Below are 22,993 nucleotides of genomic sequence, written 5' to 3' on the forward strand. Positions count from 1 at the left end.
AATTTTTCTAGTCATTAGAACCAATATTTTTCTCTCGTGTGATATGACTTTTTAAATGTCCTAATTGTCTAACAGAAAAGAGCAGTTTCCATATACTTCCAAACATCTCCAATATCTTTAAAGATTTTAATCTTCAAGCCACCATCCTGATTTAAACACACACACACACACACACACACACACACACACACACACCCCTAAATTTAATACTTTACCAGGAAGTGCTATTATGCATATGTAAGTTTATCCCTTCAGTTTATATGCCAGAAATTCATAGTTAGAGTAAAACAGAAGCACTTCCCATAGTGCCCAAGTTTTATTTTATTTCCTCGCAGTGGTTCTCAACCTTTCTAAAGCCACGACCCTTTAATACAGTTCCTCATGTTGCGGTGACCCCCAACCATAAAATTATTTTCGTTGCTACTACATAACTGTAATTTTGCTACTGTTAATGAATGGTAATGTAAATATCTGTGTTTTCCAATGGTCTTAGGCTCTACAGTCGCGACCCACAGGTTGAGAACGGCTAGCAGGGTCACCTCATCGGAAAACACAAGATATTTACATTACGATTCATTAACAGTAGCAAAATTACAGTTATGAAGTAGCAACGAAAATAACTTTATGGTTGGGGGTCACCGCAACATGAGGAACTGTATTAAAGGGTCGCGGCATTAGAAAGGTTGAGAACCACTGCTCTAGAGGATTAGAATAGTTTGTAACCTCTTAGGATTCACCTGAGTAGAGGTGTAAGCGTCACCCCATGCCCAGTCACGGAGTAAACACAACTCCAGCTCAGCTTCCCTGTCCAAAGGGGCAAAGGAAGAGTGCTTCTGCCGCCAGGACGCCATTCTTGCTTCCTTCTAATATTCTCCGCATGTGAGTGCAGCTTTGGGCAGCTTAACAGCACCAACGGTGGACATGCCCTTTTCAGCCTCATGGATGGTGCTTTTATGCTGCCCGCTTAGCCTGCACATGTCATGTTACTCTTCCTAGTCATGTTCATAAAGCCATAGTAACCACCACCTTTAGTGACCAAGACTAAGGCATTTCAGATAATAACTAGATTCATTAAAACCTCCTTGGGTGGGTCTTGCTGTTGTGAATCTGTTTGCTACAGATTGCTCTGAGACAGAAAATCTAGCCTGGAGTACCAGGGTGAATTCTCTTTTTGCCTATACGCATCTCCCAGATTCAGGGGTGAGAAGTACACTATATTTATGGAGTGGAAAACAAATCTAAGTTTGTTTTAAACTACAAAAGGGGTTATGATTTTAATTAAATATTTGATATGCACAGAGTAGATACTCAGATGTTGAATTAAAATGTCAATAAATGAAATTTCCCTATTCCATAAATAAATTGATCAGTGAGTCACAGTTATCTTCAACTGGGTACAGACTGTGCTAAGACCCAGGTTCCTTTAATATTTAATACATTTCAGACATAACCTTTGTTGTTTTTGACCCAGCTCATCAACACTTGAGTTTGTAACCCCACAGCTCTCATTCTCTCTCTCTCTCTCTCACCACCCCCCCCCCCCCCCCCCGCCACCCTCTTGGACTTGAACCATTTGAATAGCAATAAAACATTAAGGTGCCTGTGAAAGAAATGTTGGGATCTGGGATTGTACTTCTGAGTGCTGAGGAAAGCCAGTTGTGACCCTGTCTCTGAAGTCTCATGGTGCTGAGTTGTCACTCAGCGTAGAGAGCCCATTATCACCTCTTATTTCATCATCTTTGTGTCTTGGCACTAACCATCCCTCTGAAACCTTACAGTCCCCACAAGTGGCTCCTTCAGAGCTCATAGCAGGACCAAAAATTCTGAAAGTTCAAGAGGAAGGTCATGTGCATTTGCTTTGAACTATAGTTCTTTTCCAAGGTAGACACTTTGAAAGTAGAACTTATAAAAATGAAAGGGGCAGGGGGGAAACAACACCTATATTCTCTGCCGCTGACATAGACAAGCCTTAAAGTACATAGAGATATCGAGCACTTGAGAATCCCCTAAAGTGTTGAGGTTTATTTCTAAAAAAGTAAGCGGTGGGTTGTTTCTTTCTTTCCCTGCCTTATTTTTCTCTGGGATAGAGCACTTAGTTTCTTATTTTTTTAATGATTGCATTATTCTTGCATATATCGTTCTGTGGTCCAGGCTATAAAAGTAGGTAGAGAATCCACCTGAATGAATGAATATCCTTTTAATGAGTGTGGGGAGGAAATAGTAATACTAAGTAGTGCAAAACCATTTTTATGTGATGAACCAAAGTACCCCTGCTCCCCAGTCCTAAGCCACAGGCCACCAGTAAATGTATGCGCAAAATGACAGTTTTATGTATTCTGGTGTTAACAGAGGTACCTCGCGGTTTGTTTGGTCCCCAGAATGTACTTAATGTGATTTTTAAAAGGCGATGGCATATTCTATTTTAATTTGCAGGGTCAAGGATTGGTAAAATGGAGTATGTGACTTTTCTGTAACACCCTTCACTCTATCTTTGGGCGAAAGCCTTGCTGAAACAGTGAGATAACACAGTTGCTGGGTGATAATACAGTCGTTTTCATGGTGCCATGAGTTAATTTCAGAGGTGAAACTATCCTTACTTGGGAAAATAATGTGTCTTCTCCCTTCAGACCAGCCATTTGCTCAGAATAGCAGATGGACATGAGTGTCTCCCACGTGTGGGGTACTGAGGTGCCAGCAATGGCTTAACTCTGCTCTCTTACCTCCACCTCGCTCTCTTCCTTCCTGGCCATCATTGCCTTGTTTCTCATTGATTCTTTATATCTCTGATGTGTCCCTGGCAGTAATGTAATTCAGTACCACCCCACCCCAACTCTACCGTTAATTAAATTTTAAGCTGTGCCTGTATTAGTCTGCTCAGGCTGCCATGACAAAATGACATAAACTTGGTGGCTTAAACAATAGAAATTAATTATCTCACAGTTCTGAGGTTAGAAGTCCCGGTCAAAGTTCCCAGGGTCAGTTTCTGGCAAGAGTCCTCTTCCTGGCTTGCAGAGGCACATACTGGGAGAGAAGAGAGGGGACACAGGTCTCTCATGCCTCTTCGTAGAAGGACACTAATGCTATTGGATCAAGGCCCTACCCTTTATAACCTCATTTAACTTTAATTACCTCCATTGAGGCCCTACCCCCAAATACAGTCACATTGGGGATTGGGGTTTCAACATATGCATTTGGGAAGTGGAGACACAAACATTCCAGTCCATAACTCTGCCCAAATAATGGGAGAAACGAAATCCTAAATCAGAGACCCATACCATCACATGGACTTTGTAGCAGTTATTAAACTTTGAACAGGACACTCTGTGCTTCCTCCACCTAGCCATGGCCCACATAAACATAATCTGAAGATGCTTGCTGTGGGGAGTTTGAGAAGTCTCAGGATAAAGCCAAATGAAGAATCTCAAATACTTGTGTACTAGTTGAGGGGTGGAAGGAGGGATTTCTAACCCCAGAAGGACTAAGGACAAAGGATTGGTTCTAGTCTTTCTCTACAAGGATTTGCATCTCTCTTTGATAGCCTTGAGGTGACGCTAGTCGGTCCCTGAGAAAGGTGCTTCTCCCTCCTGACCCCGGCTTGGGGAACAGAGACAGGATGTCCTGGCAGGAGGGGCGCAGTCTGTACTCCCCATGCCCCCTGCTAACTGGAGCCAACCCTGGGCACATCCCAGTTTGGTGTAGGTCTGACCTGAACAGAAGGGAGCCTCAGAACCAAAAGATCCTCTGGATTGCCAGCTCATGGTTGCTGGGACACAGCTCGGAGCTGAACAGTGGTTGGCAGAGGCTGAAAGAGGGAGCCTTGGATGTTCCTGCCAATGTGATAGGCGGTTGCAGGATTTTGTGAAGCAGTCTGATGAACCCTCTCAAATAGAGTTACCTAATGCCGCTCAGCTGTGTAATTGGGATGGAAATGGGCCAGTGCGAGACAGTAGTTTGTGCTTAACCTTTTGGGAGTTTTGTTCCAGGAGACTGTGTGGGGGCCGGGGGCGGGGGAGGGGGGAAGAGAAAGAAGCATTACAAATAATAAGCCTCTCCGCCTGGTTTGTAATGAATTAGTAATAAATGGCCTAGCGCTCTGTGAAAGTCTGACGATTACAGAGCAGCTTTAGCTAAGTGCATGGGACCACATCTTATTTTGATCAGCTGTAGCATAGCAAAGACATGTAATTATCATAATCTAACAATTAGCCTGGCATCACTTTCCAGTGTTTAATTACCCCGATAAATGGTAATTGAATAGAGGACTTAATGACAAGAGAGAAACTTTCATTCTGCCTTAGGTGCTTAAGTTGTCTACTCGGCTAGGCATCATTTTCTATTCTAGCATTGCTCAAACAACAGTCCTGATGATCATTTTCCTTTTTTTTTTTTCCTTTGCAGTCGGCCATTATTTTGTTTCCTGATCCTGGCCTTTGTTTATAACGTTATTTAGCACTACTCAAAATTTGACTTGGGACCCAGAACACAGAAGGAGATTACTGGGCACCATACACAGTTTTTCTGTTTTTAAGTATATCTTCCAGCTACAATTTCCCTTCTCTGGACATTTCTCAGTCACCACAGTGCTCAGGCATTGTGCTAAGTGTTGGAAATATTGAGATGAGGAAACACCAGCACTATTTTCAAGGAGCTTTATACTATACTAGAGGCCCGGTGCACGAAATTCGTGCACGGGTAGGATCCCTAGGCCTGGCTGGGATCAGGGCCGATCGAGGCCTTCCAGCTGTGGCTGGGGCCTTCCCCAGCTGCCAGCTGGGGCCTGCCTTCATTCTGTGCTGCTCCCTGGTGGTCAGCACACATCATAGTGAGCGATAGAACTTAGAACTCCCAGTCTCCAAGTCAAACTCCCGTGGGGACACTTTGCATATTAGCCTTTTATATATATAGATTGATTTTTTAAAAAGGTCCTGCATAAAAATACAAAAAACAAAAAACAAAACTACTTTTGCCCACCCTTGTATTATAGCAGTAATTACAGTGACTTGCTTTCATTGTTGTCCCTGTTTTGTTGTAAATCAATGCATTTTCCTTGAATAAATTCAGTATGTTTTATGACTATACCCACCACCTGATTTCTTGTGACCCCAGGTTTCTTCTTTTCTCACCTTGACCTTTTCCTGGTCCCAGATTTATATCCAGCTGCTCACTGGGCTCTAACCAAAGGGATAAAACTAACTTCTTTCACATGCGAATGTACATAGAAACAGCAACCATGCCTGCTTTTAGATCCTGAAACTTGGTATGAAGTCCTTATTATTACTGTGTCCCAGCATCATCAAATATGTTTTCCCTTGCTGTATGAAAATCAAACAAAAGAAAGCCATAACCATGCATTTTCATTCTTCCAGCTTGGTGTTTCTTCCTTCGTTTAATAATAGGTTAAGAGAGTTTAGTTCCATGCCACAGAGATCTCAAATACCCAACCCCAATTTCTGAAAAATCCAGGCCAAATTTCAGACTTAATTGATAATGATCCCGATAAGTTATCATTAAGCCATAATACAAATATTTTCTTCACGGTTGGCACACCAGTATTTGAGAACTATTAAATCATTACTTAAGTCAGTTAATAGAAAGGACATTTGTTAGAGTGCTTTGGCTATGTTTTTATTATTGGAACTAGAAAGATCCTGAAATTCCACGGGGTTACTCCATCCCAGTAGGATACAGAAGGACTACCTGTGCGTAAGCAGTCTGGCAGGGGGCTTATTTGTTTGATTGACTCCCAGGACCCCTGAACAGAATCGTTTTCTTTAATCCATTTCTCTAGGACACTGGCTGGATAACCTGCTCAATGATTTCCTGCGTCCACCTCGGGACCTGTGTGTATGTGGCAGGTGCTCTGCTCTGTGTGCTTGACACGATGTAAAACTCGGGAGAACTTAGGGCATGAAGGGCAGCCTTGTCAGGAAGCTCCCGGCCCACGGGAGTCGGGAAAAGCCTGTTTTGCATTGTGGAAGTGACCTCTTAGGACATATTCTGATTGCCAGACGGTACTTCTTTTTTTTAAATCCCTTTTCCAAAACCATATGGAGTGATCTGTGATTGTTGGGGCTATAGAACTCTGCCTGGTTAATTCTCTGGCTGACTTGGCCTATTGATGTTGACACATTCTTACTCGACGCCCGAGGCCTTGGTGAGGGCTTAGAAGCAATTAGACTGTCACCCAAAGCTCCCAGGCCCTTCCTGAAGGAAAGTCTTATTTAGGCTCTGCCAATTTAATGCTTTGTTTCCTTTGGAGCGCCTCAGTCAAGCTAATAAAACAAACTCCAAATGAGTGAAAACACTGGAGGAGAGAACAGTTTGTGGGCCCTGAATTTGAAACAGGTATTACTCCTGGGAGATACCGATCTCAAAACGTCATTCTGACTGGTGTGTCTTGTATTGGAAAGCAACAAGTGAAAGCTATTTGAGATTTGTATCCATCTATTTGATATGAAGAATTAGTATTAAAGGGGGGATTTTTAAATCACTTGCTTAATCAAATTGTGAACATGCATACATATGGGGCAGGGGAAGCGACAGGTTAGTATCCTAAACCACTAATAAATTCTAAGTATCTGACCAAGTAAATATGTCTGATTCCTATTGCCAACCACTACTGAATTCAAAGCAAAGCTCCCATGCTGTGAAACTTGACTGGAATTTCCATTAGTGTATAAATGGAGCACCAACTCTGGGCCCTAAATATTTTGTTCAGTGTCTTGTGCTTCGTTGGGTGAAAATGTATGTGTTGTAGCATACAACATTTCAACTGCAAAGGAGTACATAGGACACATCTCTGAAATTCATCCTTGAGTAGTATTTTTTTCAATGTGAAACTCTTAAGTCCTGTGGGGATTTTAATTATGATTGGTGTGTTCTAGAGCCTGGAAGAGTTGGATTGGGCTTCCTGGAATGATGTTTTTCGGTCTTCTTGTACTGTACACCTCCTTCAGCTTTAACACCTAGCCTGGTAACAGTGGAACTGTCCATGACTGACTATTCCAGAGCTGAAAAATGAAGGTCAATTACCAATACATTTGAGAGATTAGACACGTTTTAGCCCTTGAGAGAGGAGACACATTTAAAATCAGTAAAAGAAATCTTTCTTCAGTCCCCTAGCAATACTACTATTATTTATCTACCTCAGGTTTGATTTGCTGTTTATGTTCCATGCTTTAACCTCTGCAAGAAAACAATAACAGAAAAAAGAGCATCTTCAGGCTTTGGATAGGAAAGCCAGAAGGCTCGCATTCTGTGCTGAAAGGAGTAGCAGAAGGAGACAAGAAGAGACGTGTTATGCAACAGAGGCTGCCGTTCTGCTCCTCTCCTCACAAAACGTATTCATAAACCAAAGCCCATGTCTGCTGCAGGGCCCATTAGGCCCCCAGGACAAATGAGAAATTCCTCTGGTTAAAAAGAGACATCTTATTCTGAAATTAGCCTTTAAATCAATAATAGTAAAATTGAAAGACAGTGCTGCCAAGATATATTCACTCTAGATTTAGCTTAAAATTTGGGAGGAACCCTAAGCTGATAAATGTGCTTAATCTTTGACCATAAATCATCTCCTTTTACATTTCAATTTCAGAATGTAATATATTAAATGGCCTTGTAATTAAAGAAGTGACATTGTAGGAATATTACAACAATCACCACTGTGACAGATTAAAATATATTGAAAATGTAAAAATCAACTATCTGGTTCATGATAAATAATGTTTTCCTTATTCAATCCTTTAAAATGTTACATGAAGGGAGGATAAAGTGTCTCACAGCTTCCTAACCTCCAATAAGCACTCTGCCTCCTTTCAGTAATGCTGTTTCTATATTTATGGAGTGCAGAAACTTCACTCAGGAGCTGCTTGATAAAAATACCTCTGTACATATTTCCCTGGAAGCAGGCTCTCTGCTGTGCCAGCAACATATGCTGAAGGCCAGTTTAGAACATTTTAAATATGCACCATGCCCTTCCCCTTCCAGCGACTAAAATAAAACGCATTTTGGCTTTAGCAAATGAGGATGGAATGAGGGGAGGAACACTGCCGGGGAAAATGGCTGAGAATGAACTCGGAAGGGTGATTCAAGCTGCTCCTCTGCCGCCTGAGTCGCATGGCGTTGCCTGTGTGTCCTCTGGACTTGGCCTCCCCGGTTGTCAGTCCCGCAGCACGAGAGCATATGGTGGTAGAGGAGGAAGGAAGGTCAATGACATGCAAACCGCCCATTGGAAAAAATCTAGGTGCTGTCTATTTGCCATGGCCGAAAGGAACCGCGGACAGAGTACACTGAGACTTCCACTTGAAGTGAAGGACTGGAATACTCAAGGACTAGATGTCCTCCATGGAGGGACCCAAGTTAAAAAATAAATTACTTAGTTAGGAGGAGCATAGTCCTTATGGCTCAGGTTAACTATGAGCATGAAACAATGTGTGGGTCCCTATCTCAGTAGAGATAGGGCTTCATTGTTGGTGACTCAAGGAAAAGGCAAATTGTCAACTGTTACTTCACCTCTGTTGTCTTTATTTCATTTGATTTTCGAGACTCAATTCATGATTCGCTTTCTTCAGAAAGGTTAAATAAGGAGATAATAATAGTTTAAATTTATAATCAAAATTGTATTTAGCTATGGAATCAGGTAAATACTGGAGACAAGCTAAGACAAATACATATCTGCATATAGGCTTTCTAGCTCAATCCCAACTGTGGTTGTTATTTTTGCTATTCATAGCCCCCAAATGTGATGGTGGTGTTTTTCCCCAATCCTCCAGGCAGCCTCTGGGTCATCAAGAACTACTATAGCCCTGCTGGCATGGCTGAGCAATAGAGCGTTGACCCAGGAACCAAGAGGTCACCGGTTCCATTCCTGGTCAGGGCACATATCTGGGTTGCAGGCTCATTCCCCATTGGGGGGCATGCAGGAGACAGCCAATCGATGATTCTCTCTCTCTGATGTTTCTCTCTCCTTCTCCCTCCCTTTCTCTAAGGACAATAAAAACATTTTTTTAAAAAGAACTATCATAAAGTACATAATTCATTTTTGGTAATTAAGCTGATTACAAAGAACAAGTTTCCATGCAGAATTTTCTTCTTCTTAATTAGCTAAAATGACCCTTTCATAATATGTATGACATTCTCAACCAGTCTTCTGCCAATTGATTAATATGTACAACGTATTTTTGCCATAACAGAGTACATGTTCTATTTAGTATATGTTATAAGGAGCATTGATCTGATACCCAGTAGAGAACAAGGGCCATCATTCTCAGCATATGAGATGTTTCGGGCACTTGAGATTTTTGTGTTGTGAGAATACAACCAGGGCAGCAATCATTTTACTCCAACACAATCACTTTTCCAAGTGTAGTAACTATGCATGCCTTTGTATTATAATCCACTGTGATAATTTAGCAGATATTATATTATAATTATTGTTGGCTTGTGGATAATACGTTCATAATCAGTGATTTCAGAGAGGCAGAGATCCATAGATACAATGGATGACATTAAGAATGAGGAGTAAAGAGGACATATTTCTGAGAAATTTACAGGTGTGTTAAAACAGGTCATGCTACCCATGGTATTTGTAAATACTGGCATGTGGAATCATTCATCCTTGAGGTGAATTTGCTCTTTTAAAATGAGCTAAAGCTCATGAAAGCTGTTTCCAGATGGAAAAAAAATATTTTTATGAGAAAGCCTAACAGCACTTTATTCTAGGAAAGACTGAAATGATGTATGTGATTTGGGTGCTGACTCTGTGACCTGAGGCTTATTCTAAATGTGGATGCATCCTTCTTCCTCCAGTTTAGGAGTGTGGGATCAAGTGGATCAACACACTCAATCTTGCAGCAGGCTTTCCTAGAAGATCAGTATAAGCTGCATGAGGGCAGTTACACTGGTAACGCTTTGGAGCCCTTGTGGTTAGGAGGAAAGAGAATACACTTCAGAACCAGTAAGACTTGGGTTGAAATCCTAACCCTGCTACATCTTCCCTGTGGAGAAATTTAAACTAAGAGGATAACAACTTCTCTGAAAGTCATTTCCTCAATGGTAAAAAGAAGCACTCAGTAATATGCAACATATTTAAAGCCATATCATAACACCTTCTGGATGTGGCTGCATCAGTGAATGAAGAAGAGAACTGAAACCCATCAAGAATGAGAATAATCCCTCTCGGGGAACGCAGAGTAGACCTAAGAGCTGGATGCTCGCAACTTACTCTCTCAGGAAGTGGGATAGTGGAGAGCTTCAGTTCGGAGGTCAGAACGCGGGCTGCTTGGATTTGAATTCTGCCTCCACCTTTTTCCATTTGTGTAACATTGAGCAGATTGATTGACTTCTTAATCTCAGCTTTCTCATCTTTAAGTGGTATACAAATAACGTCTATTCTGTGGGATTGATGATGGAAGTTAAATTGAATTAATGAGTGTAATAAAATAAGCACTCAATAATATTAGCCATACATACTAGTATGTGCTCCTTCAGAGTAAGGCCAGAAAGTAATGGTTCAGTGCTACTTTGTAGAGAGCGTGATTTGGGATAGTATAAGAATATTTAACCCTAAACTTTTCTTTGGATTGTACTTGGTACATTATACAGATGCCTTTTATGAGTTTGTAGTCATCATCGTTTTAGTTTATATTGGCCCACCTTTGAAATTTACATCTGTAAACTAATTTGCGTTAAAGATCTGAAACTTAGTATAAGCTTCATGCTGAATCATCATCTTAATTTTGTTGTATGAATACAAGAGTAGAAAATACTAATTCCTGGGCAATCCCATTTTTTAAAATATGTTCCCTAGTGATTCACTTAACACCCCACATAGAAATGTCACCAGAAAAGGATAACGGGTCAACCCGGCGTAAACCAGATCTTCAGTCTCATGGGTGGTTGTATGAAAATCTTAGCAACATGACCAGGACTAAAGGATAACAGTCGGAAAGGGAACGCTAACTATGAGGCATCAAAAAAACCTATGACAATTTGTAGACTAAAGCAATAACAGAATGGGTCCGGACAATGGCAGTTTTCATTTTTATTTTTACTTTTAAGCTGTGTTGAGTGCTAGCAGAAGCTCAAATGAGTGACACTTAGGGAAAGGAAAAACATCCCCCTAGAATGTCTTTAAAATCTATAATAATAATATAATAACACAAAGTGCATCTGGGCATTGCCTTCTGCTGCGGCTCCTGTCTGGCTCTCATCCAGAACTCGACAGGCTGCTCCTGAGTGCTGATGATGCATAGCCCAGCACCCTTTTATCTGAACGTTGGAGTGTCTTTTCTTTGTACTTTGGCAGTGATGTTACCTTGATGTTCAAAAATCTTTTAAAAGCAACACAGGCTTTGCTTGCATGTTGACAAATTGTTGTCTGCCGGTAATGAAGAAAAAGTAAACTTGGTTCTGTGATCATGGTAAATACACAGAAATAAATACTTTCCTTTTGTTTGTTTGTTTTTAAAAGTTGGTAGTATTTTGAGATCCTCTCGCGGAAAAGTAATCTGACCATCTTTCTTTTATTTCCCTTGTGTGAATCAGCGTGCTGCTTTCCAAACGCAGGGGTCAGCTGGAGTGTTTGTAAATCATTTGATATTTGAGGAGAGATTTCGGATTTTAAACAAGGGAAACATGAGGTTATTTTTATTTCTGTTGTGTGCTCTTACTGATGTTGTTTCCAAGTTAATATTTTATTATTACTCATTTGAATATGCTTTCGTATATCCTGATCATAGTAACAGTGCTCCGCATTCACATAGTGTTTTTCATACGTTTCCTCACCTCAGACTTGAAGCAGCCACGTGAGGTTAACAAGGCAGATGATGATGATGATGATGATGATGATGATTATTATTATTATTATTATTATCCCAAATTGCATATGAGGAAACGGAGGCTGCGGATGGCTTCTGACTCTCGCACTCAGCCTGCAGCAGAAACCAGTCTACTCACTTAAAACTAGCACTTCCCCTTTTATCAAGTGGTATTTCAGAAAGGACTCTGGCTTTGTCAATGAAGATTTAACAGCTAGAGTGAAGGTAGTAGTGTTTCTGACCATTGGTCACCACAGCCTGTGGAAGGTCTTCGTTACATTTGGGTGCAGCACTTCTTTAAAAAATACATTTTTATTGACTTAAGAGAGGGAAAGAGAGATAGAAACATCAATGATGGGAGAGAATCAGTGAATGGCTGCCTCCTGCATGCCCCGTACTGGGGATCAAGCTCGCAATCTGGGCATGTGCCTGACCGGAATCAAACCTGGACCCCCTGGTTCATAGGTCAACGCTCAACCACTGAGCCACACCAGCTGGTCTGCGTGCGGCATTTTAAGGAGAACACTGGGAAAATGGAGGACCTGAGAGTCAAAAAACTAGAATAGTGAGGAGGCCTGGGAAAGATACCAGAAATAACCAAAGGAATGAGGATTCTCCAGTATGGAGAGGGGAGGATACAGAGCAATATAGCTGACACCTCCAAATGTTTTATAGACTACCTGGTGGAAGAAGAATTAGATTTGTTCTTGGTAATTTCAGGCAGCAGAAGTAGGATCACTGGATCGAAATTACACAGAAGCAGATTTATACTCAATATAAGAAGAGACTTTCTAACATTTTGAGATGTCCAAAAATGGAATAGACAAGCTCGCCCTCACTGGGAAGTGTTCACCCTGAGACTGTCTGACTTCAAGATTATATGACTTTATGGGTGCTGTATTTCAGCAGTAACACAATTTTATGATGAACCTAAGAGCTCAGAGAAGAATTTCCTCACTAGCTAAAACCAGAGGATTTTTTTCCTAGCCTTTCCACCCTCATTTTAGAAAGGTATATGCATACCAATTCCTGTTTCACATATTACTGGGTCCTGAGAAATACGGTTCAGTTGATGGGAAAGGCATATTAGTTAAAACAAATAAGCAAGGCTTTTGTTAGATAAGAATCGGAGCAGACCGTGGTGTGATGTGTGCAGTGGTGTGTGTTTGCGTGCATTTTAACTCTTTCAGGTTGAGGTGGCTCTAGTTTTTGCTATTTTCATGTGGCTTGTTACTTTCATTACTCAGTAGTCCAACCCTAGAACAGGACCTATAAGATTAAAAGAAATGGGCAGAAAATCATTCAAATTTGATTGTTTCAATTTTCTTAATATAGAAAGGGACAGGGCATTAAAAAAGAGAGAGATTAGCTAAAATGACTTTGTGACATAAACAGATTTCCTAAGGGAAATACCTAACTATAATCCGAAGGCTCCATCCCAGGTCTAGCTCAGTCACTCACTGCTTCATCATTATGCCTTAGGTTTTTATTCCTCTAACATGTACATCTTGTTCTAGGAGTTTTCTTCCCAGCTTTTAAACTTTATGACTCTAATTCTCTCAGTTTGCATAGAAAATTGAGAATGATCTCAATTATCACAAAAAGAATTCGGTCATTTATTTGTTCTTTAAATTACTTATTTATTCAAAAATATTTATGAAATAAAACACTATGTAGAAATGAGAAAACTTTGCTTCAGCATATGTGATTTGAAAGATGAAAGGAAAACAGCAAATCAGGATCTGTAATACTTAAAATGAATGTGAAGGACTCCATTTGTAGGGTATTTTGAAACAAATATAATAGCATTCCTCTCTACCATGGCGTGTTGTTTCTTTGATTTCAAACAATAACATTTCAATCCAGGCCTTGAATCACAATGGCATTGCGACAAAAACAAGTTACAGTAAATCTTTTAGTACAGGCATTGTTAATGGTTCAACCACCGACTCCAAAAGCCTTTCCTGTGTGAATAATCTCAGCTGTTCCTTCTCCCCACAGATTCCAGCGGGGTGACTACCACATTGACGTCTGCATCAATGACTACCTGGATGTTTTCTGCCCTCACTACGAGGACTCGGTCCCAGAAGATAAGACGGAGCGTTACATCCTCTACATGGTGAACTTTGATGGCTACAGTGCCTGCGACCACACTTCCAAAGGGTTCAAGCGATGGGAATGTAACCGGCCTCACTCTCCAAATGGACCACTGAAGTTCTCTGAGAAATTCCAACTCTTCACGCCTTTTTCTCTAGGATTTGAGTTCAGGCCAGGCCGGGAATATTTCTACATCTGTGAGTATATGCAGATTTATCATGTGGTGGGGCAGCTGGGGGAATCCAGAGTAATTTTTTACCCATGTTCCAGAGAATTGCAGCGAGCTGGACTCTGCATCCCAGATGTCTCCTTGTAAATGCATACATCAGGGTCCCTAGATACATTAGCCAGGAATTGAGAGCACAAATTAGATTAAAGACACAGCGCCTCTTCCCCTATGAAATTGCATGTCAGCCTGTTCAGTGAACCACTGCTGACTTGTATTTCTTTTAAATGAAAATTGCTAGGACTTCTCCAAAGCTGAGGGGGGAAAAAAAGAAATTCCTGAAAAAAAAATTAACGGAAATAATTAAATTTACATAGCTTAGAGTCATTGGATTTCATTCAGGTGTCAGCAATATCCTTTCAATCATCCACATTTTCAGTGGAGAAAGCCAACCCTCCTGCAAATGTCAGTGTGCTTACGATAAATGCTCTCTTTGCACCAAGGAGGAAAGATGATTATTAAGAGCAGCTGTGTCTTTAAACAGGAAGGAGCATAAAGAAGGATCTAGAAAGGGTTCCAAGGGAACTGGTGTAAGTGTGTTTCCCACCTGTGAGCATTAAGTGACCCTGTCCTGAGAGAGCGCTAAAACTTTCTCAGCAGACCTCACTTAATCACATTGCCACGGCCTTCTATTTCTCCATCATATATACCATCACTTCTTCAGGCATCATACTAGTCATAGATTCCAGACAACTGCTTCCCGAACCTCTGTGCATAAGTCACCTGAGATCGTGTTATAATGCAGATTTCTGCTCAGGGGGTCGTCCGAGATTCAGTAGGTCATCCGGTGAGGGCATGCTTCTGACTCATGGAGTTAGCAGGGTTATAGGTCATATCTAATTTAGGCAGCCTGCTGTGTCTCTATCTGAACTTCCCTTTAATATCAAATTTTTAAGTGATCTGGCCTTTCCCACATGTTTTCTGAAGGAGTTAAAAGTTTATTTGTTTAAAATCACATTTGCTGAACAGCACACCATGGCTCAGAAGTGTTGGGGGATGCAAGAGGAACAGACACTCCCTGTCCTCAAGGGTGACTGTCTAGTGGGGAGCAGACTTGTCCAGAGGCAACGAAAGTATAAATACTAGTAGACAATTGCGGAATGAAGATGAATGCAGGGAGCGGTGGGACCCTGGTGGAGGTTATACCTCACCTGCTTGAAGAATCAGGGTGTGCAGCTGCTCATGGTGTGTAGCAATCCCAGCGATACCACCCAGTGTGCTGAGCATTGATTTTTCAACCCGCTTGCCAGACCAGCAAGATGAAGAACATTCCTGTTCTAACTCATTTCTCCAATTCAAGTGTCCCCACTTTCTCCAAACCCACATGTTTTAAGTCTAGAAGGATTTCCAGCTCCCTTTTTCTCCAGAAATGTTATAAGCTGGATTTCCCCATCACAAGGGCACTCTCACTTACATTGGAATTGAATTTAGAAAGGAAATTGAACAGTACCAGTTTTACTATTTCAGTGCATATTTCAGCCCTTAGTCATGAGAAAACATGTGAGAGCCTTGATAGTATCTCACCTTCTATCCATAAAATAAGAAGGGCGGGGGTATGAGGGAGAGATCAACCAAAGGACTTATATGCATGCATCTAAGCATAACCCATGGACACAGACACCAGGGGAGTGAGGGCATAAGTCGGGTGGGAGGGGAGCAATGGGGGGATAAGGACACATGTAATACCTTAATCAATAAAGAAAAAAATAAATTAAAAAAAGAAAAGGAATATTGAGCCCCACGGTTGGAGGAAACACTGGTGTACAGTGAGTTCGCACATTCTCAGGCAGCAGGCTCTTGGCGTTTGCCGATTTTTCACTTTGTGAAAGAATCTCATTCAGCATGTGAGGAAAGAGGAGGACTTCAGTTGTGGGACAGCAACTCATGAATTGCCTAACTCTGGAATATCGTACCAATACAAGAGGAAATTGTTGCATTTCCAAATTTTCATATTGGTTTCTCAGGTTAAAAAACAACCATAAAAGCAAACCCCAAAATGAGTAGAGCGCACTAAGATGGGAAACATACTCACCGTCTAACTTAGCTGATTGCATGATTATTAGAAATTATAGAATCCATTGAGGTTCATAAGCAAGATGTTATTATTCAAATATACCCATAGTGCTTATGACTCGTTTTTCCTCATTTGTGGTTAAATTCAATATTTCACTAAAAACCATTACGTGTCTTCTATAACATTCATTTAACAGAGTCATTTAACTGTCAAGGGCTCCTGTCAAAGTAATTGTTCCAAAATGCTTCAAAATATCAAGAGCTTTTTGCTGTTCAACTGAGTTTAACCTGAATTACATTTTTTAATGAAAGGTAAAATAGCACGAAATTAGCGGTGAGGAGATGTTCATTTACAGGAAGCATGGTGGCCTGGAGTCGGTTAAATTGAATTTTTAACTGTGTTTTAGAACCACAAGAACACCCTTCCCTGTCTTTTTAGTAGTGAAAGGGTTTCCTCTCACTCTTTTACTGCTGAGAGCTGAGTGGCAGAGCTGTGGGGATGTCTTAACGACGTTTAATATACTCTGGTCATAATTAAACTAAAGAAGTCTTAGGGGAGAATTGGCCCTCAGTTGAATTCTCCTCTCTCCTAATATGTGTGGAATGAACAACATGATTGGGAAATGGCTCTTTTCACACTTACTATGTCGCAAGAAGCTCTATTGCTGATCCCAGGAACAGGCTGACTACCCACTGGTCAGTTTTATAAAATGTTTTTACCAGGCTAGGGGTATATTTCAGCTCTTCACAGCCTTAAAATCTCTTTCGAGTTTTCCCAGAGAATAAGGAAAGCTATTGCCTAAAGTAGGCAGCTTTGCTGTAGGGTACTAGAAGAAGGGTTACATCTAGAGGACTGTGAACAGAAATTCAGATGTAAACGTGAACTTGTGGGAAGGGAAGAGGAGTAGCTCATAACAGGTATCCACCTTATCAGTTGGCGAGGACACACCTTAGAGAGTTCTTATCAAGTTCGGCTTTACCCTCAACAAGATTTATTGCCTTCTTCATTTCATTGAGGCATGCCAAATTAAGAAGTACAGTCATTGAAAATATCTCATATGAAGTTTCCAATTTACTTTACTTAAAAATAAAATATTCTTCATAATTCCAGATCCTTTATTTGTCCCAAGAATGACTCTATGCTATGTCCTCTTTGCCTCAGAACAGGCAGTATATTAAGTTGTTATAATAAGGGATTATTGCTACGGCAGACTGAGCCCATTCTCGAATCTGACATATACTGTTTTTAATCCACAGGAGTTATTTTGGTAAGTGATTGGCATACTAAATTAGAGAAGGTCGGCGGTATTTCTATCAGTGATAGATTTGCAGAACTGCCTGCGAATAGGTTATGGCAATAGAGACATCCTAAGGCAAAGAACAATTTTAGAAATTTCAAAAATACTCATTTTAGAAATGATTCTCATACATATGAACAAATGAGAACAGGTTTGAAAGGAGTTTTGCTGTTGCTGTTTTTAGATTAGAAGAGGCAAAGGAAAATAAAGAGGGCACAGTAAGTTGTCCTTGTAAGTCGGTAGGAACACTGACCTAGAATGGCCTCTTCTGTAAAGGAGGCAACCTGAGTCCCAGGCCCTTCTCTTGACTTAACTGGCCATACGATCTTGGGTAAATCATTCAGTCTCTCTGGGTTTCCAATTTCACATCGGTAAAATAATGTGGTTGTAATAGATGACTGCAAACATTTCTTGAGCTTTGATATCCCAGTGTTACTCTATTTTGCCGAAGCGTCTGCACCACTAGGGTAAGAGAGAACATCTGTGAAATGGCCCAGCCTAATGCCTTTTCCTTACTTAGTAGGTGTTCAATAAGTGCCAGTTAAAGGGGTAATTGGGAGAAATGCAGAGTGGAGAGGCCTATTGGGTATTAGAATTATGTCCTGTTTAAACCACCATTCCCTGTGGTCTCCACTAGTGCAGCCGATGCCTATCTGTTTTCCTCACTGGATCACCACTCTGTCAAAGCGCTCCAGTGACTGACTTCCTGCCTCACCAAGACAAACACCGGTCTCGAACCTGGCCAACATGGTCCTCCTTGGCAGGTCCTCCTCTCTTCCCTGCCTTCGACCTCTTGCTCTTCTCTTACCACTCACTCTTCTCCCTGTTGTCTGCTCCAGCGCCTGCCCTCCTTCCTGTTCCACATACCTGTCCATGCCCCAGACAGCAAGAACTCAGTATCTTCTCTTCTCTCTGCTAGGGATCCCATTGCCGCAGGCATCCATGTCCTTGGCTCTCACTTTCTTAAGTCGACATTAAAAAAAAGAAAAGTATCAGACAGGCTTTTCTGCCCTCCCTGTATAAAGGTAACACCTCTATCATTCTCTGCACTTTTTCCCTGCTTTGTTTTTCCTCAGGCACTCATCACTCCTGGCATTAGATATTTTGCTCTATGCCCTACATTATATCGTTTGGCATGTAGTATATGTTTAGTAAATGAAGATAACTAGTGTTTACATAGCACTTACTCTGTCCTAGGCACTGTTCTGTGTACCCTACAATTTTCAAAACAGCAATTCGAGGTAATGTTCTTCCCATTTTACAGGTGAAGAAACGGAATCACAGAAAAGTTAGGTAACTTTACATAGATAAGAAAGGCTGATCTGAGAGGAAATTAAGTGAATAATCAACTAAAAGGAAATGAAGAGATAAAGTCTAGGTATCAAATGATGAAAAAGGAAAAAAATATTCTTTACATAGGAATAATTAGCACTACTGGTTAGAAAATCTTACAAACTGCTAGAAACTCAAATAAGATTAAGTAGCAAGATACATTTTAAACACATTTATGCATTTTCAGCTCTCTAAAGGGTACTTTTCTGTCTCCAAAAGAAAGTTCAGCTGTATCATCCTAGATGGTTGACCCTTTTAATATGATAACATCAGAAGCCAGAAAAGTTGTATTTTCAAAGAAGTTCTTTTTAAGATACTCAGCAGGTGGAATCAGGATTCCACACTTAATTCAGGAATGAGTGAGCTTTAATGAGAGACTTACAATAGGAAGACAAATGGCATTCGCTGAAGTTGATACTAAAACGTCAGATAATTACTCAAGCATTTGCTGTATCTGAAGTATAGACGATATTCTTCAAAAGATATTCAGAGCACAGATACTTGATAGTCACGGCACCCAGATGGAAATCAGGAGTTTCTGAGAGATTACTAGGGAATGCACCCTTCCAAGATTATTGGTGAGTAAACTTGAATATACATGTTTACTCCTTTATATTGATAAGGTGATAGAAGCACAGAGCTAAAAATTTCATTTCTTTGTACTAGAATCTCAAAAATCTCATCAATGAAAAGAACTTTTAGGGGAGCTAAAGACTTCTGTTTCAGTCTTTTTGGAATGCATATTTTTCAAAATTAGAAAGAAAATCATAGGGACAGTCTATGTTACTATGGGCATCATTCCTAAATCCATAGCCTACAACAGCTTGAATGCATGGTAGTTAACTGCTAATTCTCTGCTTTATGTCCTTAAATGAAAAGTTTACAGTCTTAACTTGTGAGGAAGTTTCAATATGCACTACACAATTTTTTTGAAAATGATAAAATAAGTAACCTAAATTCTTAAGAGAGATTTTATTGAATTGACCAAGATTAGCTTCAGAAATCATTTGCTTGTACAATATAGTTACTGATTATTCTTTAAAATGTATAAGAGTATTCAAGCAAATCCAGAGACTACTAATGTAAAGAAAGTCCTTCGCTTGCCAATTGACTGTGTTCCAAAAGCTTATTTGCAGGTGAGTTGTTTGGAACTTAGAGTGTAGCTTCTCATAGAAGTGTTTGTAAAATCAGGCCAGCTCTCCATTGCATGGGGGAAACTACTTAACCGTAATATTGATGTAAAACTGTATATTTTAAACAAAAAAATTAGTAGAAAACAATATGTAGAAGAGTTGTTCAATGAATATTTATCGAATGAATAAATGCCATAATAGTAAACCAAATAGAGCAAAAATATTACTTTTTTAAAATTTCTTACATGCTGGTGTTTGAGAAACACAGGTAAATTAGAAGCCCTAGGTTTTACTGCATCCACTACATCAGTTCCCTAGTTTCTTAAAAAAGTTTTGATCATATGCTGGGAATACATTACATCAGAGGAGGGAATGGACATCATTTTTTTAAGGGCACCAACTCTGGTAAATGGAGCTTGGAGCTCAAATCCTTATTTGCTCTTCATAGCTGTACTTAACATCATCAAACCTCTCCTTACCTGCAAAATGGAAGTATAGTAATATTTTATTACAATTTTTCTTATTTCCAGGACTCAATTAAGGAAATATCTTTTTCTCTGTGGTCGGCGTTGCTCAGTTGGTTGGGCATCATCCCATGCACCAGAGGGTTGCCGGTTTGATTCTGGCCCAGGCATATGCCTGGGTTGCAGGCTGGATCCCCGGTGGGAGGCATGCAGGAGGCAGCTGATCGATGTTTCTCATTCCCTTCCTCTCTCTTTAAAAATCAATCAAAATTTAAAAAAAATTTTTTCAAGGACCAGTTGACTACCAAATAGGTAACTTCAGTTATCTACATACAAAAATGTTTGCATCCTTTGAAAACGTAAGGCAACTGGAACAGTCCCTATTGATAGTTTAGTAAAAAAAAAATTCATAAATGTTGTCCTAGCTGGTTTGGCTCAGTGGATAGAGCGTAGGCCTGTGGGCTCAAGGGTCCCAGGTTCGACTCCGGTCAAGGGCTCCTGCCTGGGTTGCAGGCTCGATCCCCAGTGTGGGGCGTGCAGGAGTCAGCCAATCAATGATTCTCTCTCTTCATTGATGTTTCTCTCTCTCTCTCTCTCCCTCTCCCTTCCTCTCTGAAATCAATAAAAAAAATTTTATAAATGCCTAGTAAAGATTCACAGTTTGGGTCCATGCCTATCTTCTGAAGGAATTACATGCTAAGATTGCATATGCCCAGGAAGGGAGTCTTCATTGCCTTTGAGATGTCTGGATTTTCAGCAGCTTACGCTAATAATCTATGTTAATAATTATTTGGGTCTCGATGGTTCACACCAATCACCTTTTTTTCTGAGTTTTCTTATTGAAATAGAAGAGTGTCAAAGCAGTACATGTATCAAAGCAGAAAGTAATCTTTTCTATCTTTCAGAGTCTTTTACTCTTTCAGGGGAGGTGACCTGTAAGCACAAGGTACTTCCTTAAAATGGACAACTCAATATTTGCTTCAGCATGTTGCAGAAATGTTTTGGGTTCCTGGAGTCGTAGCATTAAATGCTCTAACATGTACTTCTGCTGGGATTCAAGGGGTTTATAACTGAGATTTCTGTAAGGACTGTCTGTCTACTAGTTTGCCCCCTGTGTCTTTCTTGTTCGGTGGACTCAGATCATGGTATTCAGCAAAGCATATTATTTGTATTAATACAGAAGGGAGTTGAAGGGCAGTATTAGGCAATTTATAAATTTTAATATCTTTATAGTGAAAAAGAATGAATATGGCACAAACATCAAATAGTAATTGCTCAGATATAGATACAGAGCATATCTTAGTCACTAAAAGCTATGAAGATTTTTTTTTTTAAGTTTTGGGTTTTTTTAGTTTTTTTTTTTAGTTTTTTTCTGTCTCTTTTTTTTCTAAACATACAATGGAACATTTTTTTCTCTACTTGGACACTGAAAGTTTGTCTGGGACTATATCAGATTACTTCCTGAAAACAGTCATTCTCTTGCCTTTATATATTTCCCATGGTCGTTAGTGAACCTGCAAGAATGCGCCTGTTTATTTAAAGAATGAGTTTCAGAGAATTGTGTCTGTTTCAAGTCGTCCCTAGCCATCTTTTAGGAAAGCATGAATGGATTTCAAGGGCTCTTCAATGAAGGTTAAATAAAGAACAAGAAAGAGGATATTTACAGACTTCAGGATATTTTTCTGTGTCAATTATAAGTTTCTCTTCTGAAAACAGTTGTTTATAGCTGGGCACCCTGTTACAAGAATGCTCAGCTCAGCATGGCTGGGGCTCAGCAGACATGTCCCCTAGCACATTTAAGATAGTCTAGGTAAAATCAAAGGTCAGAGAGCCAGCTGATAGGAACACGGGATATTTGAAAATACTTTATTATTTTGTAAATTTTGGGCAATATTATTTGGTCATGTAGGGAGAATTCTATTTTATTTATTTTTATTTAAATAATGTATTTTTTATTGATATCAGAGAGGAAGGGAGGGAGGAATGAAGGGAGAGAGGGAGAGGAGGGGGGAGAGAGAGAGAGAGAGAGAGGGAGAGAAAGAGAGAGAGAGAGAGGGAAACATCAATGATGAGAGAGAATCATTGATCGGCTGCCCCTACTGGGGATTAAGCCTGCAATCCGAGCACATGCCCTGACCAGGAATCAAACTGCGACCCCCTGGTTCAGAGGTCAACACTCAACCACTGAGCCACGCTGGCCAGGCATGTAGGGAGAATTTTAAAAAGAAATGCATGCCCTGTTAAATGACTTAAGGATGAGGAACTGTTAAAAAGAATCAGAGAAATGAAGGCCAGATACGTCTGTGAAAAGGAAATTGGAGCAAACATCACTGCTTCATAGATTTTGACTTGGGGGGGCATTCTTAAAGTTTGCAAGGAGAACCTTAAAAGCTATTGAGTAATTGGAGCCTGACAGAAATTCATGGTATCAGTCATAAGAAACTGAAGACTCCTAAGTATTCTTCCCATTATTTGAATTTTTCAAAGGCTGCGGCACTCAGATAAGAAGCTCGAGAACCAAAGACGTTTTATTTGTGCTCCTTTTATGAATTTAAAATGCCACTATAAGACTGGGGAACCATGTAGGGTCTGGCCTCCTGAGGAGGAGGAAGGACTT

General features: G+C 40.3%; 1 protein-coding gene across 2 annotated transcripts in view; it reads left to right on the plus strand.

The window, feature by feature from the left end:
* The window catches only part of EFNA5 (ephrin A5), a 278,007-nt gene that overhangs the window by 219,110 nt on the left and 35,904 nt on the right, over nt 1-22,993 (plus strand). For both annotated transcript variants that reach the window (XM_080679419.1, XM_080679420.1), the window contains exon 2: nt 13,815-14,107. In XM_080679419.1, coding sequence (XP_080535545.1) covers nt 13,815-14,107 — 293 coding nt within the window. The remainder of the gene's footprint in view (nt 1-13,814; nt 14,108-22,993) is intronic.

Source organism: Plecotus auritus (assembly GCF_963455305.1).
Source record: "Plecotus auritus genome assembly, chromosome: 7".
NCBI lineage: Eukaryota > Metazoa > Chordata > Mammalia > Chiroptera > Vespertilionidae > Plecotus > Plecotus auritus.